This window comes from Eubalaena glacialis, chromosome 20, assembly GCF_028564815.1.
Source record: "Eubalaena glacialis isolate mEubGla1 chromosome 20, mEubGla1.1.hap2.+ XY, whole genome shotgun sequence".
Classification (NCBI taxonomy): domain Eukaryota; kingdom Metazoa; phylum Chordata; class Mammalia; order Artiodactyla; family Balaenidae; genus Eubalaena; species Eubalaena glacialis.
This window is the reverse complement of record NC_083735.1, coordinates 18,120,573-18,137,351: the sequence shown is the minus strand read 5'-3', so window position 1 is coordinate 18,137,351 and position 16,779 is coordinate 18,120,573. Positions and strand designations below refer to the sequence as shown.

General features: G+C 37.4%; 1 protein-coding gene across 1 annotated transcript in view; it reads right to left on the bottom strand.

Moving 5' to 3' along the window:
- The window catches only part of MTUS1 (microtubule associated scaffold protein 1), a 160,568-nt gene that overhangs the window by 54,666 nt on the left and 89,123 nt on the right, over positions 1–16,779 (bottom strand). Inside the window, 2 exon segments of the mRNA XM_061177204.1 lie at positions 10,421–10,459; positions 13,062–13,196. Coding sequence (XP_061033187.1) covers positions 10,421–10,459; positions 13,062–13,196 — 174 coding nt within the window.

Sequence of the window (16,779 nt, the reverse complement as noted above, 5' to 3'; positions counted from 1 at the left end):
TCACTAATAGCCAGCAATAAAGGGTTAATGCAATTTCTCTACCAGATGTAATATAATAGTTCCAGAGGAATAAAAATTAGTTAGTATTCTAAGGACTCCACTTATTGCTTGACTAATTGCATTTATAGAAAATCAGGTGACCTCTCAAGATAGTAATGTTTTGAGACTAGGAACATCAGGAAGGTGTGATTATTGTTTATCAGTAAGAACTGAGATCTGGTAAATGTTTGAGTAGAGTCCTTTGTAAAAGGACATTAAAATATGGTGGCAAAAAAACCAAAAGAGGTTGAAAAGATAAAGGCATGGACATAAGAAAACTGCACCTGCAAAATGCTCACTTAAGTAAAGCTAATATTATTAAACCAGGAAGAGTCCAACTCTTTTAATTTTAAAAAGCACAAGAAAACAATGTGTGAAAAATGATCGATGTGTGTTTCCAAGATTTCCAAGACTCAGTAACAGAAATGAATGTAGTTAACTGTTAACCATAAATAACTATTAAGTGCTATGAGAATGTGCAGGAAGCAGTTACTCTTCAAGAAATTCTGTAGAGCATTTAGGGTGTGAAGAGGGAAGGAGACAGGCAGGAAAGGAAATTTTGAGTAATTCCTTCTCCCTTTTCACTCACCCCACAGCCTGCCACTTTAGAGGTTGTCGAGAGACCAACCCAATAACCTGCCAGGGGTTAGCTGAGGGAAAATTACAACCTGTTCCTACACAGACAAGGCGTCTTGTAAACATTGCACCCATGGCCATGCAAGCACAAATAATCAAGGAATTGAAGTCTAGAAAAGCTACATTTAGGTGGTGCCTTTTCACTCTATCACAATTTGTTATTATTAAACAGCAACCTTTTTTCTGGATTCCTCAAATTAATTTGCCATAAACCACCTCTCCTCCCCGCCCGCACCAAGAAAAGAAAAAAAGCTTGTAAAAACTAAGATAAACACAACACTGTAAAACAACTACACCCCCATAAAAAGTTTTAAAAACCTAAGATAAAAATCAGCATTAAAATTATAAATAGAAGACTAAACACTGATACTATTAAAGATAGGACACCACACCCTATAGGATGTTTTCTGTTTTGTTTAGTTAAGTTTTTTTGTTTGTTTAGTTTTGTTAGTTAAGTAACAGTAAACTCTAACATATTCTGGTTAAAGGGGAAATCCTTTAGCCTAGACTACCCAAAAGAAGAAATTAGCAACGTGCCACCAATTCTTCATACTCATTAGAAAGTCTACTTGAACTACCCTAAGCTATATACCACACAGAGTCACAGTAATGTCGCTAACGATCTTTGTAAACAGCACAGCAAAGCTCCCTGCTTCTCCCTGTGAGTGACCCTGCGTGGCCCTGTGTGGCTGTGGCCTGCAGTGTCTCCCATCCTCTGGGGAACTCTTCCTTCAAAGGCAAAAAACAAAGAAAAAAGAACAAAACAAGAAACAGCACAGCAAGGAACTACAAGAATAAAGAGAAGCAGTGCCAGTCAGAAGGAAAAGTCAAAAGTCAGAGGAGTAGTTCTTGTCTGTACAGCAAAGTGTACACACACACGCGCGTGCGCACACACACACACACACACACACACACGGAAAAAGATGTCTGAGATGAAAGACTAAGAACAGCTCAAGCTGGGTTTCCATTCTTTCCCAAACACAGTCTGCCCCCTGGTGGCAGTTGAGCACAAGTGCACCAAAGCAAAAGGGGCCTTAACAGCCAACTCATACAATATACTACATACCAAGTACACTCCTGAACACTTTATATGTATGCACCCTTTTAAATAATCGAATAAGCAATTACTGTATAGTTCCAATTACTTTTATAATATATATACTTCAGGGGCTTGGGGAAGCACAGATTTTAAAACTGGCTCAAAACGTTTCCTTGATTACTTATTTGATCAGCTGTTACCACTTGTGCGCACACTGTAGTTTCTTTAGTTATACTTCTAAATATAGAAGTACCCAAATTTAAGAAGGTGTTCAAAATTGTTATTATACAAAGTCTTAATTTGAATTAAGAGAACATAAGGATCACCAAGGACAGTAAGGAAAAATTTAAGGAACTTTTGGTACCTAAGATAGAAAAATGTAATTACAGTTATTAAAAATTAGGAATAAGATGAATTTTTATGAAGTACAGCAAAGCCTGTGTTAGGATGTCAAGTGGGAAAACAAAACCATGATTTAAATTTGTATGTGTATTAGGATGTCAACTTTAAACAAAAAGAATAACAAATACTGGAGCAAATATACCAAAATATCAGCAATACTCTGGGAGTTGGGGTAGGCATGATATTTAATTCCCTTGCTTTATGTTTCTGTATTTTCCCAATTTTTTTTAAACAGAGATCACAGAGTCAGAAAAATAAAGTTTTTTAAAAGTTTAAGTGACAGAATACCTTTCTTAAAAGCACATGATATGGACTGAGTTTCTATTAATGACACAAACAAAAACAATGAATAAATAATTGCATAAGGTCTTTGGTAAGGCTTAAAAAACTAAAGAAGGTATGTTATGGATGATATAAGTGTTTGGTAGGTCAATGTGTTATAATATCACAGTAGGTTCAAACAAGAATCACAGATCCCATTGCAGTCTGTGTAGAAATGTGTGCATTTCATTAGTGACTGGACTTTAGAAAATAATGATGTTATGATTCTAGCATATGCTGTGCAGGGTTGCTTAGATGCTAGGAAATACATCCAACTAGGACAGATTTATTTGTTGTTGTTAATGATCATCAAGAATCTGGAGATTAATATTTAAACCAGGGATTCAAGCATCTCTATCCAACCAATCTTCCCCAGAACTCCAACATGGAGTATCAGTCTTAACGTTTACCTCCTTCCTCTGCCTAACACAACACTAATTGCCACATTTTCTTCATTTTTATGCATCATAATTTTTAAGTTCAAATCTCTATTCCAATGGTAGAAACTTCAACTCAAGAGTCCAATTTTTCCATAATGTCTTCTTCCTTAGTAGGGAAAAGAATGTCTAAGATATATCGTGAATAACTGTCCAAAAATTCACATAAAACAATTAGAAAAAATTTCAACCTCCACCCACCCTTAAGATTATAAGTTTTTCAAGATCAGTGGCACTGCCTTTTATTTCTTTGGTCTCCCAAAATAAGAGCAGTAATGTTTTATCCATGTACAATGTTTGTTTTTAAAAACTACGAAAAAAAACATGTTCAATGTATAATTTTTAAAAAAATAGAAGTTAAATTAGGGGCTTCCTTGGTGGCACAATGGTTAAGAATCCGCCTGCCAATGCAGGGGACACGGGTTTGATCCCTGGCCTGGAAGATCCCACATGTCGCAGAGCAACTAAGCCCGTGCGCCACAACTACTGAGCCTGTGCTCTAGAGCCCGCAAGCCACAACTACTGAGCCCGTGTGCCACAACTACTGAAACCCGCGTGCCTAGAGCCCGTGCTCTGCAACAAGAGAAGCCACCACAATGAGAAGCCCATGCACCGCAACGAAGACCAAACACAGCCAAAAATAAAAACAAATTTTAAAAATTATTAAAAAAAAAAAGTTAAATTACCTGTACATCATAGTGCTCTGTAACCAGTTTTCTTAAACTTAAAAATTTCACATTTATCTTTCCATGGCATTAAATAATCCTCTATGTTGTTATTTTAATGGCTTCAAAAATGTCATTAAAATGTCGGTGAACATAAACAACACCTGTTGTTTAAACCATTCATACTGTTTCCAATTTTCCCCCTTCTAAACATTTCTGAAAAGCAATAAATAAGTCAATCAACTATTTTCCTAGAATCAATTCTGATAAATGGAATTCCAGGGTAGAAGGCTTTCGTTACATGTCACTGAAGTGTCTCTGTCCAGAAAGGCTGTAGTAATTTATACCCCTTCAGTGGCATGTATGAGGCACCTGGTCCTCACGCATTCACCAATAGTGGGTATTACTCTTAAAAATAGACAACTAGGGCTTCCCTGGTGGCGCAGTGGTTAAGAATCTGCCTGCCAATGCAGGGGACACGGGTTCGAGCCCTGGTCTGGGAGGATCCCACATGCCGCGGAGCAACTAGGCCCGTGCGCCACAACTACTGAGCCTGCGCATCTGGAGCCTGTGCTCCGCAACAAGAGAGGCCGCGACAGTGAGAGGCCCGCGCACCACGATGAAGAGTGGCCCCCGCTCTCCGCAACTGGAGAAAGCCCTCGCACAGAAACGAAGACCCAACACGGCCAAAAATAAATAAATTAATTAATAAAAAAAAAAATTAGACAACTGACAACACATTATTTTAATTGACGTTTGTAAACTTTTTTCATGTTTCTTAGTCCCTCATATTTTTTTGTGTCTAATTTTTTCTTTTCCCACCTTTTAATGAAGTACAGTTGATTTGCAATGTTATGTTAGTTTCAAGTGTACAAAATATGATTTCATATTTTATAAACTCCATTTTAAACTATTATAAAATATTGGCTATACTCCCTGTGCTGTACATTACATCCTTGTATCTTATCTTATACCTGATAGTTTGTACCTCTTAATCCCCTTCTACGATATTGTCCCTCTTCCCTACCCTCTCCCCACTGGTAACCACTAGTTTGTTATCTGTGAGTCTGTTTCTGTTTTGTTATATTCATTCATTCTATCTTTTAGATTCCACAGTATTTGTCTTTTTTTGATTCGATACAAGCATAACCTCGTTTTACTGCACTTCATTGATATTGTATTTTTACAAATTGAAGGTTTGTGGCAATCTTGCGTTGATTAAGACTATTGGCACCATTTTTCCAACAGCATTTGGTCACTTCATGTGTCTATGTCACATTTTGGTAATTCTTGCAATATTTCAAACGTTTTCATTATATTATATTTGTTATGGTGATTGGTGGTTTTTGATGTTACTACTGTAATTGTTTTTTGTTTTGTATTTTTAAATTAAGATATGTACCTTTTTTAGACATAATGCTATTATTGCACAGTTAATAGACTACACTATAGTGGAAACAACTTTTATATGTACTGGGAAACCAAAAATTCATGTGACTCGCTTTACTGTGGTGGTCTGGAACTGAACCCACAGTATCTCTGACATATGCCTGTATTTGTCTCTATTGTGAAATGATCACCACAACGAGTCTAGTTATAGTTAACACCCATCACCATGCTTAGAATGTTTTTGACAAACGGGAGGTCTAAACCTTTTGTTGTCATAATTAGTAACCCTTTCTTTCATTGTGACATTCGTGGAAAGGCCTTTTCTATATAAGTCTACATATACTCTTAGTGTTCTTATCATTCTAATTTTTGTTTAAAACTTCAGTCTGGAATATATTTGCATGTAGTATATGAAGTAGGACTCTAGCTCCTGATAAAAAGATAGTCCTTGTTCCAACAAGATTTACTAAACAATCCATACTTTTCCCTGATTTGAACACTAAATTTAACACATGCCAAAACAGCATTTGCTTTTTAAGTGTGAGAGGAGAGTTATAATCATAAACCAACACAGAGAGACAGCCTCACCCCTACTCTCACTGGAGAAAGCGCTGGTCACACCGGTATTACCTCTTCAGAGCAGGTGTGCAACTCTCAACCATCTCCCAACACTTGGAAGAGGGGGTACAGAAAGCAACCCTACCCTCCTGTGCTGGATTTAGTGGTGGGGAAGGGAGGAGCAGTGCATTTCCTACTTTCCAGGGCAGACACCACAGCGCCTGAGACTGATGATCTTGTGTAAAAGAATCAAGGGGCAGGATAAATACAACTCTGGTGCTCTGGTATTCCTAAGAGCTTTCATGTGTGGTAGAACCATGGGAATAATAGTAATGGTATGTGTGGCATCTTCCTTATAAACAGTAAGCCAAGTTTTATTTAGAGCCAATGTTGGCTAGACTCTTACAGCACCATAATCTTTAAATAAATTGCAACAGCTAGACCCCATGAGGATGGTTCTTGACTTTCACTGGGTTTTCCTGCTTGAAGGATTTAAAATAATTCAGCCTCCTGGAAAAGAGCGCTAAAAGTAAAGCCACTAGAACCATAAGAACAATGAAAAGGATTATCCTCATCACTGCACCCAGTAGCAGAAGCAGCGATCATTGGAGAGCTTTTTATATAACAACTCTGTGATGTCAAAATTACTTCTATACTGGGATTTTTTCCCAAAATATTCTCACGTTTCCAAATGAGAAATCTGAGGCTTTGGAGAGGCTTAGCAACTAGCCCAAGGTCAGGACACAAGTGGAATGCGGCAATCCCAAGATTTCAACCAACAGTCAATGCCTGAAAAGTGCATTCTCTTTCTGTTCCTCTTCATTGTCTTACGAGATAATGGAACAGTCTTTGAAATTACTGATTAAAGGTTAAAACTAAAACAATGATACAGAATTTTCAACTATTAAACTAGTCAAATTAAAAAAAATAATAATACCCAACGTCGACCAGAGTATGGTGATGCCAGCACTCTTTTATGTTGTCAGTCATTGTATAAATGGATATGAAGCTTTGGGAAAGCAATTTGGTTGAATGAAGTGGCTATAAATATGCATATGTTTTGATTTGTTTATACTACTTTTAAGAATCTATCACAAAAAAACTTCCCCAAACTTTGAAGGTGATAACTGTAAAGATGTTCATCAGAGAATCATTTGTGAATGTGATACAGAAGCACCCCAAATATTACAGAGGAGTAGTTAAATGCTGCTGCATATGCTAAATGCAATAGTCATTAAAGAGTGATTACTTATGTTAAGTGACAACAGGATATAAAGTTATCTGAATTTTATTTAAAATCACAAATTAAAAAAAAAACTAAAGGGTGATTTCTAAACCTCTACATGCTAAACTTTTTAGAACTTAGCAAATCACTAAAAAGTGATTATTGTACTCTAATGAAAACATATGAAGTTGGTCAACTTTAATCTCCACCAGTTTGTTACTTAAAAAAAAAAAAAAAACCTATCTGAAAGCCACAAAATTTAATGCTCAGAGGAACATGTTTGTATGTGGAGGCAACGTCTTCTCTACCATCTAAAAGATGACCATTGCAATCAGAATATAAAGAAAGCCAAGGTGCTTTGCAGTCATAGGTTATCAGAGTGGGGAGAAACCTTAGTGATCAATCATTTCAATTACACAGAAAAGCAAGCTAATATTAAGAGGTTACATGACCCACCCAAAGTCACTGGCTGCTTGGACACCACTTCTTAGCATCCAAGCTGTTCCTCCAAAGGGCAACACACTGTGACTTTTCCTCAGAGGGCTCATCATAATACTAGGTTAGTCTTAAGTAATGATAACTCACCATCAACTAGAAGTTTATGATTTTTGGAAAATACATGTTCATACCCCGTAATCTAGATTAAATCACTATGCTGACCCCCTTAAAATACATCTTTTTCCACTGCAATTATTAGAGCATTGATTACTCAGGGTGAATTGAAGGAAGGCATTCTCAAACTCTGTCATATGCCCCATTTCTACTCCATGGTTAGAGGCTTTGCCAAGCAAAACCACAGCGTGATTCATACTGTTCGTTTCTTTTCTCAATCAGTTGCTAATTTGCCATTCTGGTAACCTTACCTATCAAGGGTCACTGATATGTTGAGGGTCAGTGATGGGCTTTGGAAACAAGATATCATGTCAGTCCCACAAGGTGCCAAAGGAAAATACCTAATGCTAATAGTTTTTCCGTGTGTAGAAAGAAGATATATATTGGAGATTATTTGTACTATGCCTGTGAAAACAAATATCCTTTACAATATTTCATATAATCATAGACTTGAGACATGAATTAAGACTGCCTTTCCAAGTTTCATAAAACAGGCATATTAGACTTATTTAACCAGCCTTTTTACTGTGACCAATAGCAATGGCAGCTTCCAAAGCACAGAAATGTCACACACAAATACTTCCCCCCAAAACTGCAAAACCTGTATTTTGAAAACTACAAAAAAATTGTTGCAAGAAATTAAAGGAGACCTAACCAAAAAGGAAGCCATCTTATACTCATGAATCAAAATACTTCATATTGTAAAGATGGCAATACTCCAGAAATTCATCTACAGATTCAATGCAATCTCTATCAGAGTCCTAGCTGACTTTTTTATGGAAATTGACAAGTTGACCCTAAAGTTCATATGGAAATTCAAGGGACTCAGAATAGCCAAAACAATCTTGAAAAAGAAGAACAAGTTGGAGGACTCACACTTCCTGATTTCAGAACTTATTACACCACAGTAATCAAAACAATGTGGCACTGACGCATAGATCCATGAAAAGAGAGTCCAGAAACACAGCCTCACATTTACAGCCAACTGTTTTTAACAAAGGTGACAAGACGTTCCAGTGGAAGAAAGAATAGCGTTTTCAACAAATGGTACTGGGACAGCAGGAAATCTACACGCAGAAGAGTTAAGTTGGCTCCCCTACTTCACATCAAATGCAAAAATTAACTCAAAAATGGATCAAAGACCCAAGTGTAAGAGCTAAAAGTATAAAACTCTTAGAAGAAAACATAGGCATAAGTCTTTATGACCTTGTATCTAAGCAATGGCTTCTTAAGATATAATGCCAAATAGATACACAACATAAGAAAAAAATAGATAAACTGGATCCCATGAAAATTAAAAATATGCCTTAAAGGGTACTATCAAAAAGTGAAAAGACAGCCTACAGAATGGGATAAAATTATTTGCAAATCATATCTGATAAGGGCCTAATATTCAGAATATATAAAGAACTCCTATAATTCAACAATAATAATACAAATAATTTTAAAATAGGCAAAGGATTTGAATAAATGTTTCCCCAAAGAAGGTATACAAATGGCCAATAAGCTTCTGAAAGGTGCTCAACATCTGATGAGCCATCAGAGAAATGCAAACTGAAAACACAATGAGATACCACTTCATACCCATTAGAATGGCTATAATAAAAAAGGCAGACAAAAGCAAGTGTTGACAAGGATGTGGAGAAACTAGACCCCTCATACATTGCTGGTGGAAATGTAAAATGGTGCAGCCACTTTGGAAAACACTCTGGAAGTTTCTCAGTTAAACACAGAATTATCATATCATCTAGCTTTCAGATAAAGGTTATCTGATTTTCTAACATATAGTCGTTTATAGCATACTAGCTATCCTTTTCTCCTAAATATTAGGATGCGCTGGAAATCTAAAATGAAAGAAAATGAAAACCTCAGTGTGCAGAATAGTTCTTTTGGCTTTTAAAATTAGTTTGGTAAACATATATGTTCAAACTCAGGCTCTTGGGAACCTTTAGAATTTAAATCGCTCTGCATGGCTGGGCCCTCTCTAGCTTTAAGAGACTATAATAGGTCACACTTCCCTGCCTTATTAAGCTAAGGAAACCAAACATGTCTTGGGAGCCTCAAGGATATTAATTATTCCATATTTAAGGTTACCCACCCCATTTTCTTTAATTACTATCTATATACAGGGGGTCACAAATTTATACTTCCTGCCCAGGCTTCCCTCACTAGATCATAGCCTTTAACCAGGCCTCTCATAGGAACAAGTAACCCTCCTTCCTAAAACTTATTGCAATTGTGATTTTATATTTGTTTGTGCAGTCCTTTGACTTTCCTGTAAGCTTTCTGAGACAAGGTCCTTGCTCATTTTGGGCAAACCTTTATAACCTTAGCAGCCAACACTGTCATGATGCACGATAATCTGTAGTCAGTGTGTTATAATAATACCCTTCCCCCCTCTGATTTGCTGTTCTAATCCTCGGTGGACTTAGAAGCCATACAACTGTCCCATAACCGCATATTAAAGAAGAGAATTCAAGTAGTGGATGGGGACCTAATCAGCTATAGAGAAAATATAGAAACTTCTATATTTTAATGAATCTTCTATGGCTTCTCAAGAGACAAAGTTTTTTGATTTCCAGTTGATGTTCAAAGGTTCAGTGAGTGAGGCTGCAGGCTGTCTTAGAGATGGATGTGACTTTGTTCAGTAGAAGTATAAAAAAGAAAAGAAAAATGTTAAATGGCTGAACTATTAAAGGTGTTAAAACCTGATCTTGAGATTATTTAGCAATTAAAGACTATCCAATTTTAAAATAGCCTATTTCTTGTAAAAAAAAAAAAAGTATATTCTCTACATCTCCACATTTTAAATATTAAATATGCTCCACATTTGAAAAAAATCATTATTTAAAAAACAAATTATCTGTGATTAATAAAACGTCGTTCTCCATCAGATGGCTTGGCAATTGTGCTCACCAAGTTTTAACCCTATGCTGATCAAGGTCATAAGCAGTTACGTTTATGCCGCAAACCTGAAATTATATTTATAAGCATACTAGTGGAAAAAATCACTGCAAATACACTTGAATACTTGTAATGATAATATAACTTTACAAAAAGATTCTTTTTCTCCATCCATATTTAAGGTGTCACTTACCCGCATTCAAAGCTGTATATAGACCTTTTCTTGAAGGACCTAAAATAGAAATATTTATGTTTTATAGAAAATATCATACAAAAATAAACCATTTAAAAACTAAGTATTTTTTCCCAAAAACAATCCATTAACACCTAAATTTTAGGTTCCAGATGGGAAATTCCACTGAGATTTAATCAACTTTATTGAGTTTATACTTAGAATATCTAAGGATAAAATATTCCAAATAACATCAAAATAGTAGTTTAAGGGTGATATTATTCATTGTCACAAATTAAATATGCTAGGACAAACTACAGTATTTTTTCAGTTCAAGAACTGCTGAAATTCAAATTTTAACAGCACTAAATTTATACATGTATTACACACTTTATGCTATTCCACTGCTGACAGAGCAAAAAGGCCCAGACTACAAAACACAGCTACTAGGGTGTGATTTCTAAAATTGCCAAGTATTAAATCCAGTTCTCTTGCTATTCAGCTATGAAGGAAAACATTCTTAAGCTTTTCCTTCAAACTGATACAATATAAAATACAACCAGGGGAATTCTTTCACAATGTATATGTGTATTAAATCAAATATAATTTTAATTGTCAATTATACATCAATAAAGCTGAAAAATAAATTCAACCAGGAGTGGTAACAGGTACAGAGCTACAAAGATAAGTCACTAGAAGACTATGAGCACGTCTTCCTGACGTGACAGAGTCATTTCTAGGGCAAGTCACCTGCAGATTATTTAGTTAGAACAGCTGCCACATTCTGTGGAATTTTACAGAGATGACAATCTCTTAAAATACGTGGCTGGGGCTTCCCTGGTGGCGCAGTGGTTGGGAACCTGCCTGCCAATGCAGGGGACACGGGTTCGAGCCCTGGTCTGGGAAGATCCCACATGCCGTGGAGCGACTAAGCCCGTGAGCCACAACTACTGAGCCTGCGCGTCTGGAGCCTGTGCTCCGCAACAAGAGAGGCCGCGACGGTGAGAGGCCCGCGCACCGCGATGAAGAGTGGCCCCCGCTCGCCGCAACTGGAGAAAGCCCTCGCACAGAAACGAAGACCCAACACAGCCAAAAAAAAAAAAAAAAGAAAAAAATGTGTGGCTGTTATAAATGGACAGCATTGATTCCCAGTCGAGTAAAACCTCTGTGATACAAAAGCTTACAAATTCAATGGCAAGACATTTTAGAATACCGGGGTTCTCTGTTCTGCAAACGTATCAGAGAAATCATGCCGTTCTAACTCTCTGAAAGTTATCTTAGTATCAAAGTTCGACATTTCTTTCCAGTTACTGGTGTATGTGTAGATTACAGGGCTTTATCATCATCAATAAAAACCATAGATTCATATACTGATGTCATCCCACCGAGGGGTAATTTGATGCATCAGAAATTTGTTTGAGAACCTGCTGGTACCCAGAAGAATCTTTTTGCCAATATCTATGCCTATTCTCTCTTGAATTCAGTAGAAAAGAAAGTGTTGATAAACATTCACTAGGTAATTAACCTCAAGTTACCACGTGATCCTTTACATACATATGTTAACACACACACACAAATGTTGAGAAGGACACAGAGCAACAGACACACACTGCTTTGAGAGACTAACACATTTCTGGAAAGTTATTTAGTAATATGATAACAATTTCACAAAGATTCACACAGTTTAACCCAGTGGTTCCTCTTTTGGGAATACCCCACGGAAGTAACTAGAACCTGAAGCAATGAACAGTGTTCACATTCAAAGATGGTCATCTCAGTATCACGTGCCATAGTGAAAGCCAGAAATTGTCCAGGAACCAGGGAATTGGAAAACAGGAGACTATTTCATAGCCATTTAAAATGAAGACACTCTCATGATATACTATTAAATTAATAAAAAGCAAGACACAAGAGAATGTACATATTATGCCCTGAGTTTTCTTGAAACAAAAACAAAGCTATTACATATGCAGAGGGAAAGAAAAGGAGGAAAGGCAACAGTTATTCATGGTTGACGGGATGAAGGAGGACGCTGTACGTTTCTGTGCTTTTTAAACCCTCTAATATAAATATGCATCACATATTACAGCTCAAGCTTCTCATTCACAATTATTCTTTCAGTTAAGCAATCTTTAATTCACTAAGCAACAACTGCTAATGTGCTTCAGCTCCACTGTGATAAAGCTGCATGAAAACATTCCATACGAAGCATACACCACATATGTTGTAAACTGGAAAGTTAACCTTCATAGCTGTAGCAATCACGAAGTGAGCGACACAGAGAAGAAGAGATAAAGAACATGGGGGCGGGGCATGGGGGGACATGGTTGGACCCAAAGTGTGAAGTAAACCATGCGTTTCTATCTCATTATTCTAGATCACCACCTTCGCATAATTTAACTCCAGAAGTTTCATTTATTTTCACCTTACACCTTTGCTCTATCTGCTGATTTATATGTATCAAGTTTTAGCTATAGAACCTACAGACTCTCAGAACAAGAACAGCTCCATCAGTGTAAAAATGTATTATGTCTTTATTCACCAGACTTTTTGTAAATAAATATTCAATATACCATGAACCTAAATGCCCAAATTTAACCTCCTATAAGCCAAGGACTTAAAAAGCCTTGCCTTCCTCTTCCCTCCACAGTGAGGTCCATACCTTTTGGAGGAGTTTTTAGTAAGTGCGCATGAGCTCTGGGTACCAAAGGCTTCAAATATAAGGATCCTGAGGAACCATTCTGAAATGCTGGTTTTGGAGGTTTTTCCTCATATTTGATGACAGCGTTATTACCAGCTGGAATAAAACAGAAAAGTACATTTTATTTTACAGATAAACACAGTATGTTTTAAAGATACGACCTATCTTTCCTCTTTAAATCAACAAGTGCTCACTAAGCACCTACCACGTGCCAGTCGTTACTGTACGTTGGGAATACAAAGACGGATAATAGGTAGTTCCTGTCCTCAGGGATGCAGGGTGAACGGTAACCAGGGTGACCGTACATCCTGGCACAGCCCAAGTTTATGCCTCTTGTCCAAGGCAGCTTCCATCCCAGATAAAAGTTGGGAGATATTTTGGTATCCTTGGGGGTCCTGGAACCAATCCCCTGTGGATACCAAGGGACGACGATAATGTACAAGCTCCTTGGTAGCTGCAAAGATGAGATCTGGTTCTGATCCTTCTCTGCCACTGCAAGAAGCTGAAACTCCAACATCTGCCCTAGAACAAAGGCACCTAAGCCCCAGAGCTAAAATATAAAAGGGAATTCCACCTAAATAATAAAAAACATCTTTTATATTACACGTAAACCCTTCCTCTCTCACTCACACAGGAATCATCTCTGGGGGGAAAAAAAGTTTCCAGGCACTAAAAGAATTGAAGAAAGGACTTCTGGAGAAAGTTTGAGGCACTAGCCAATTGTGCTTTAGGTTGTGGTATAATTCTGAGTCCACGACAGTTAACTAGGCAAAGGGGGCTCCCACAGAAGCAGACCTACACTATTTCCTGGGAAAAGGTCAGAGTGAAGGTGAGCAAATACCATATTTTAGGTATAATATGTCAACGGGTCCTGGAAAGGGCATCTGCTATTTTGCTAGTCTCTGATTTTGCTTCTTTCTTCACTGGGAATCTAAAGACAATCCGAGCATATCAAAAGACAGTGACACTTTGAAATAAAGAACACAGTTTTAAAAAAATAGTGATAATTTGTAACTTGTTGATTTTCTACCAGAATGAAAATCTGAAACCACGGAGAAACATTTAGACAAAGCCTTCAGGAGATGTCTTGCTTACTCTTGTTTCTCCTTTTGCCCAATAATGACTGAAGCCCTCGGCATCAAAAAACTCTATATCTTTCAGTTGCATAAGACAACTATGTAGACTATATAAACCTATATATGTTTATATAGGTTCTTTGTAAACTGTGAATTTCCTCTTCACATTTATGGCTTCTCATTGGATTAAAAAAAAAAAATAACCCAATTCTTCTACTGTATCCTTAAGATTTGTACGGGACAGGGGAAAGGCAGAGGGAAAAGAAAGAGCAGGGCCTGTGTCCTGCGCTCTGAATTCAAAACGAGGATGCATTTTCACATTATATTTTTGCCAAAGGTGTATCGGATCCATAACAAGGTCCTATGAAATAGTGTTCCCGGCTCTGGTACAGTAGAGAGGATTCTGTATTGGGAATTTAACCAGCATCACCATCACTTATTGCACTGTTTTCGGCTGTGGGTATCTACATTTTAAAATCTCCTAAGGGTCAAAAACCTTAAACGAAAGGCTTGAAAAGACAAAAATAGTACCCGCATGTAAAGATAACAACGTACAAAGCTGTTTCAAATTTTATTAAGTGGTAACAAAAAAGGAGGGTGAGGAGAGCAGCAGTAGTGATCTAATTAAAGATTAAAAAAATCAGTAGTTCCTTATCATTCTAAACTTCTCCTTTTAGTTCTCCATAATTGAGTAATCTTTGAAAAAGTACAGTGTCCAGAAGCTTAGCTCCTACAAGGAATTTTAACAGCGCTGCTTGGCTCTTCCTAAGAGATTATCATGTTATACACAACACTCAAGAGTGCAAACACAGCACTTTGCCCTTTTCTCTCCATAACTCGGGAGGAAAAAAATCCTAACAAAAATACTTTGAAAGTTTTATGGTTCTCTATTCCCATAAAAGTTAACCTTTTCATCTATCTCCCCTTGCTAACCACACAAACCACTAGTATGTTTATGTCACCATATACTTACTGGGCCAGAGGGAAATCTGGAGGTTCATTCATTCTCGCTACCTGGTTTCCAGGCTTAATTTCCCCTCCACCAACCCAGACCGGATTTTTTATAATTTTTTTCTAAATAATCTTCAACACCCAATTCTAACCATCCAATTCCATTCTTATAATCAACACTTATAATCACAAATTTCTTTATTACCAACCTTGATCCCTTTCTTCACCTCACATTTCTAGAAAGGGATGAGTTGTCAACATTATTTACAAATATTTATAAATTTGAAGACAGCTAGAAATTTTTCTCTAGGCTAAACTGTCCCAACTCCTACAACAGTGCTTACAGATGTCACATTTAAACCTTGTAAAGACATGCTGTCATTCTCCCCTGATCTACGTCAAGTCCCCCTACAAGGAGCCACCTATTAGTCCTTCCTATGCACAGACAACACTTCCAGTATTAGGCCAAATCAACACAGAGCCTTCCCTCCTGCTGACAAGTTTCTGTCCATTTCCTATCCTTCTTTCCAATTCCCTCTTTCCCCAGAACCTGGAGACTTGGTTTCTCCCAAGTTGACAGGGAGCTAACGTAAATGATAAATACTGAAGATACTACTACTATAAAATTCAACATAACTTTTTAAAGGATGAATGGGGAATGACTTCAGAGTCTTAAAGAAATGGAACCAAAATGTCATAGAGCAGGTTTTTCAGATTTTCATGTAAAATGGTAGTGGGTTTCAATCAACATTTCAACTTATGCTAAATCAAAATCCAAGAAAGGAAGTACATGATGTTATCAACCATGTATTATAACAAGGTTGTATTTGTACATATTTGTACAAGGTATGTATTATAACAATCTGGGGACTTCCCTGGTGGCGCAGAGGTTAAGAATCCGCCTGCCAATGCAGGGGACACGGGTTCGAGCCCTGGTCTGGGAAGATCCCACATGCCGCGGAGCAACTAAGACCGTGCACCACAACTACTGAGCCTGCGCTCTAGAGCCCGCGAGTCACAACTACTGAGCCCGCGTGCCTAGAGCCTGGGCTCCGCAACAAGAGAAGCCACCGCAATGAGAAGCCCGTGCACCGCAACGAAGAGTAGCCCCCGCTCGCCGCAACTAGAGAAAGTCCATGCGCAGCAACTAAGACCCAACGCAGCCAAAAATAAATAATAAATAAATAAATAAATTTATTTTTAAAAACTTATAAATAAAATAAAATAACAATCTGGATTTGAGTCTTACTTTTCTTGACATATTTTAAAAATTATACTCAGCAGCAAATAAGTCACCTACATAGATTCTGAAAAACTGAATTGAGTTTAATTTACAGACCTATTATGAATCTGTATGATCCTAAATCCACGCTTTTCATTTCTAAGCTTTAAACACAAAGACCTTCAGTTTCCAAAGGACTCAGTGAAAGGATTTCTCGCTAAGGCAAAAGACACATTTCTCACGAGGCACAATATTCCTGTCTTGTTGGCTCTGTCACACTCAGAACGGAGGTGCTGTCCTGGAAACAAACTGTCTCACTGCCACCCTTCTCGCATCAATTTGTTACACGCGAGGGTCAAAATCCATATTTCAAGGATAAAATGAGTTAGACCCAGGGTACAAACACACACACACATTTACATTTATATGT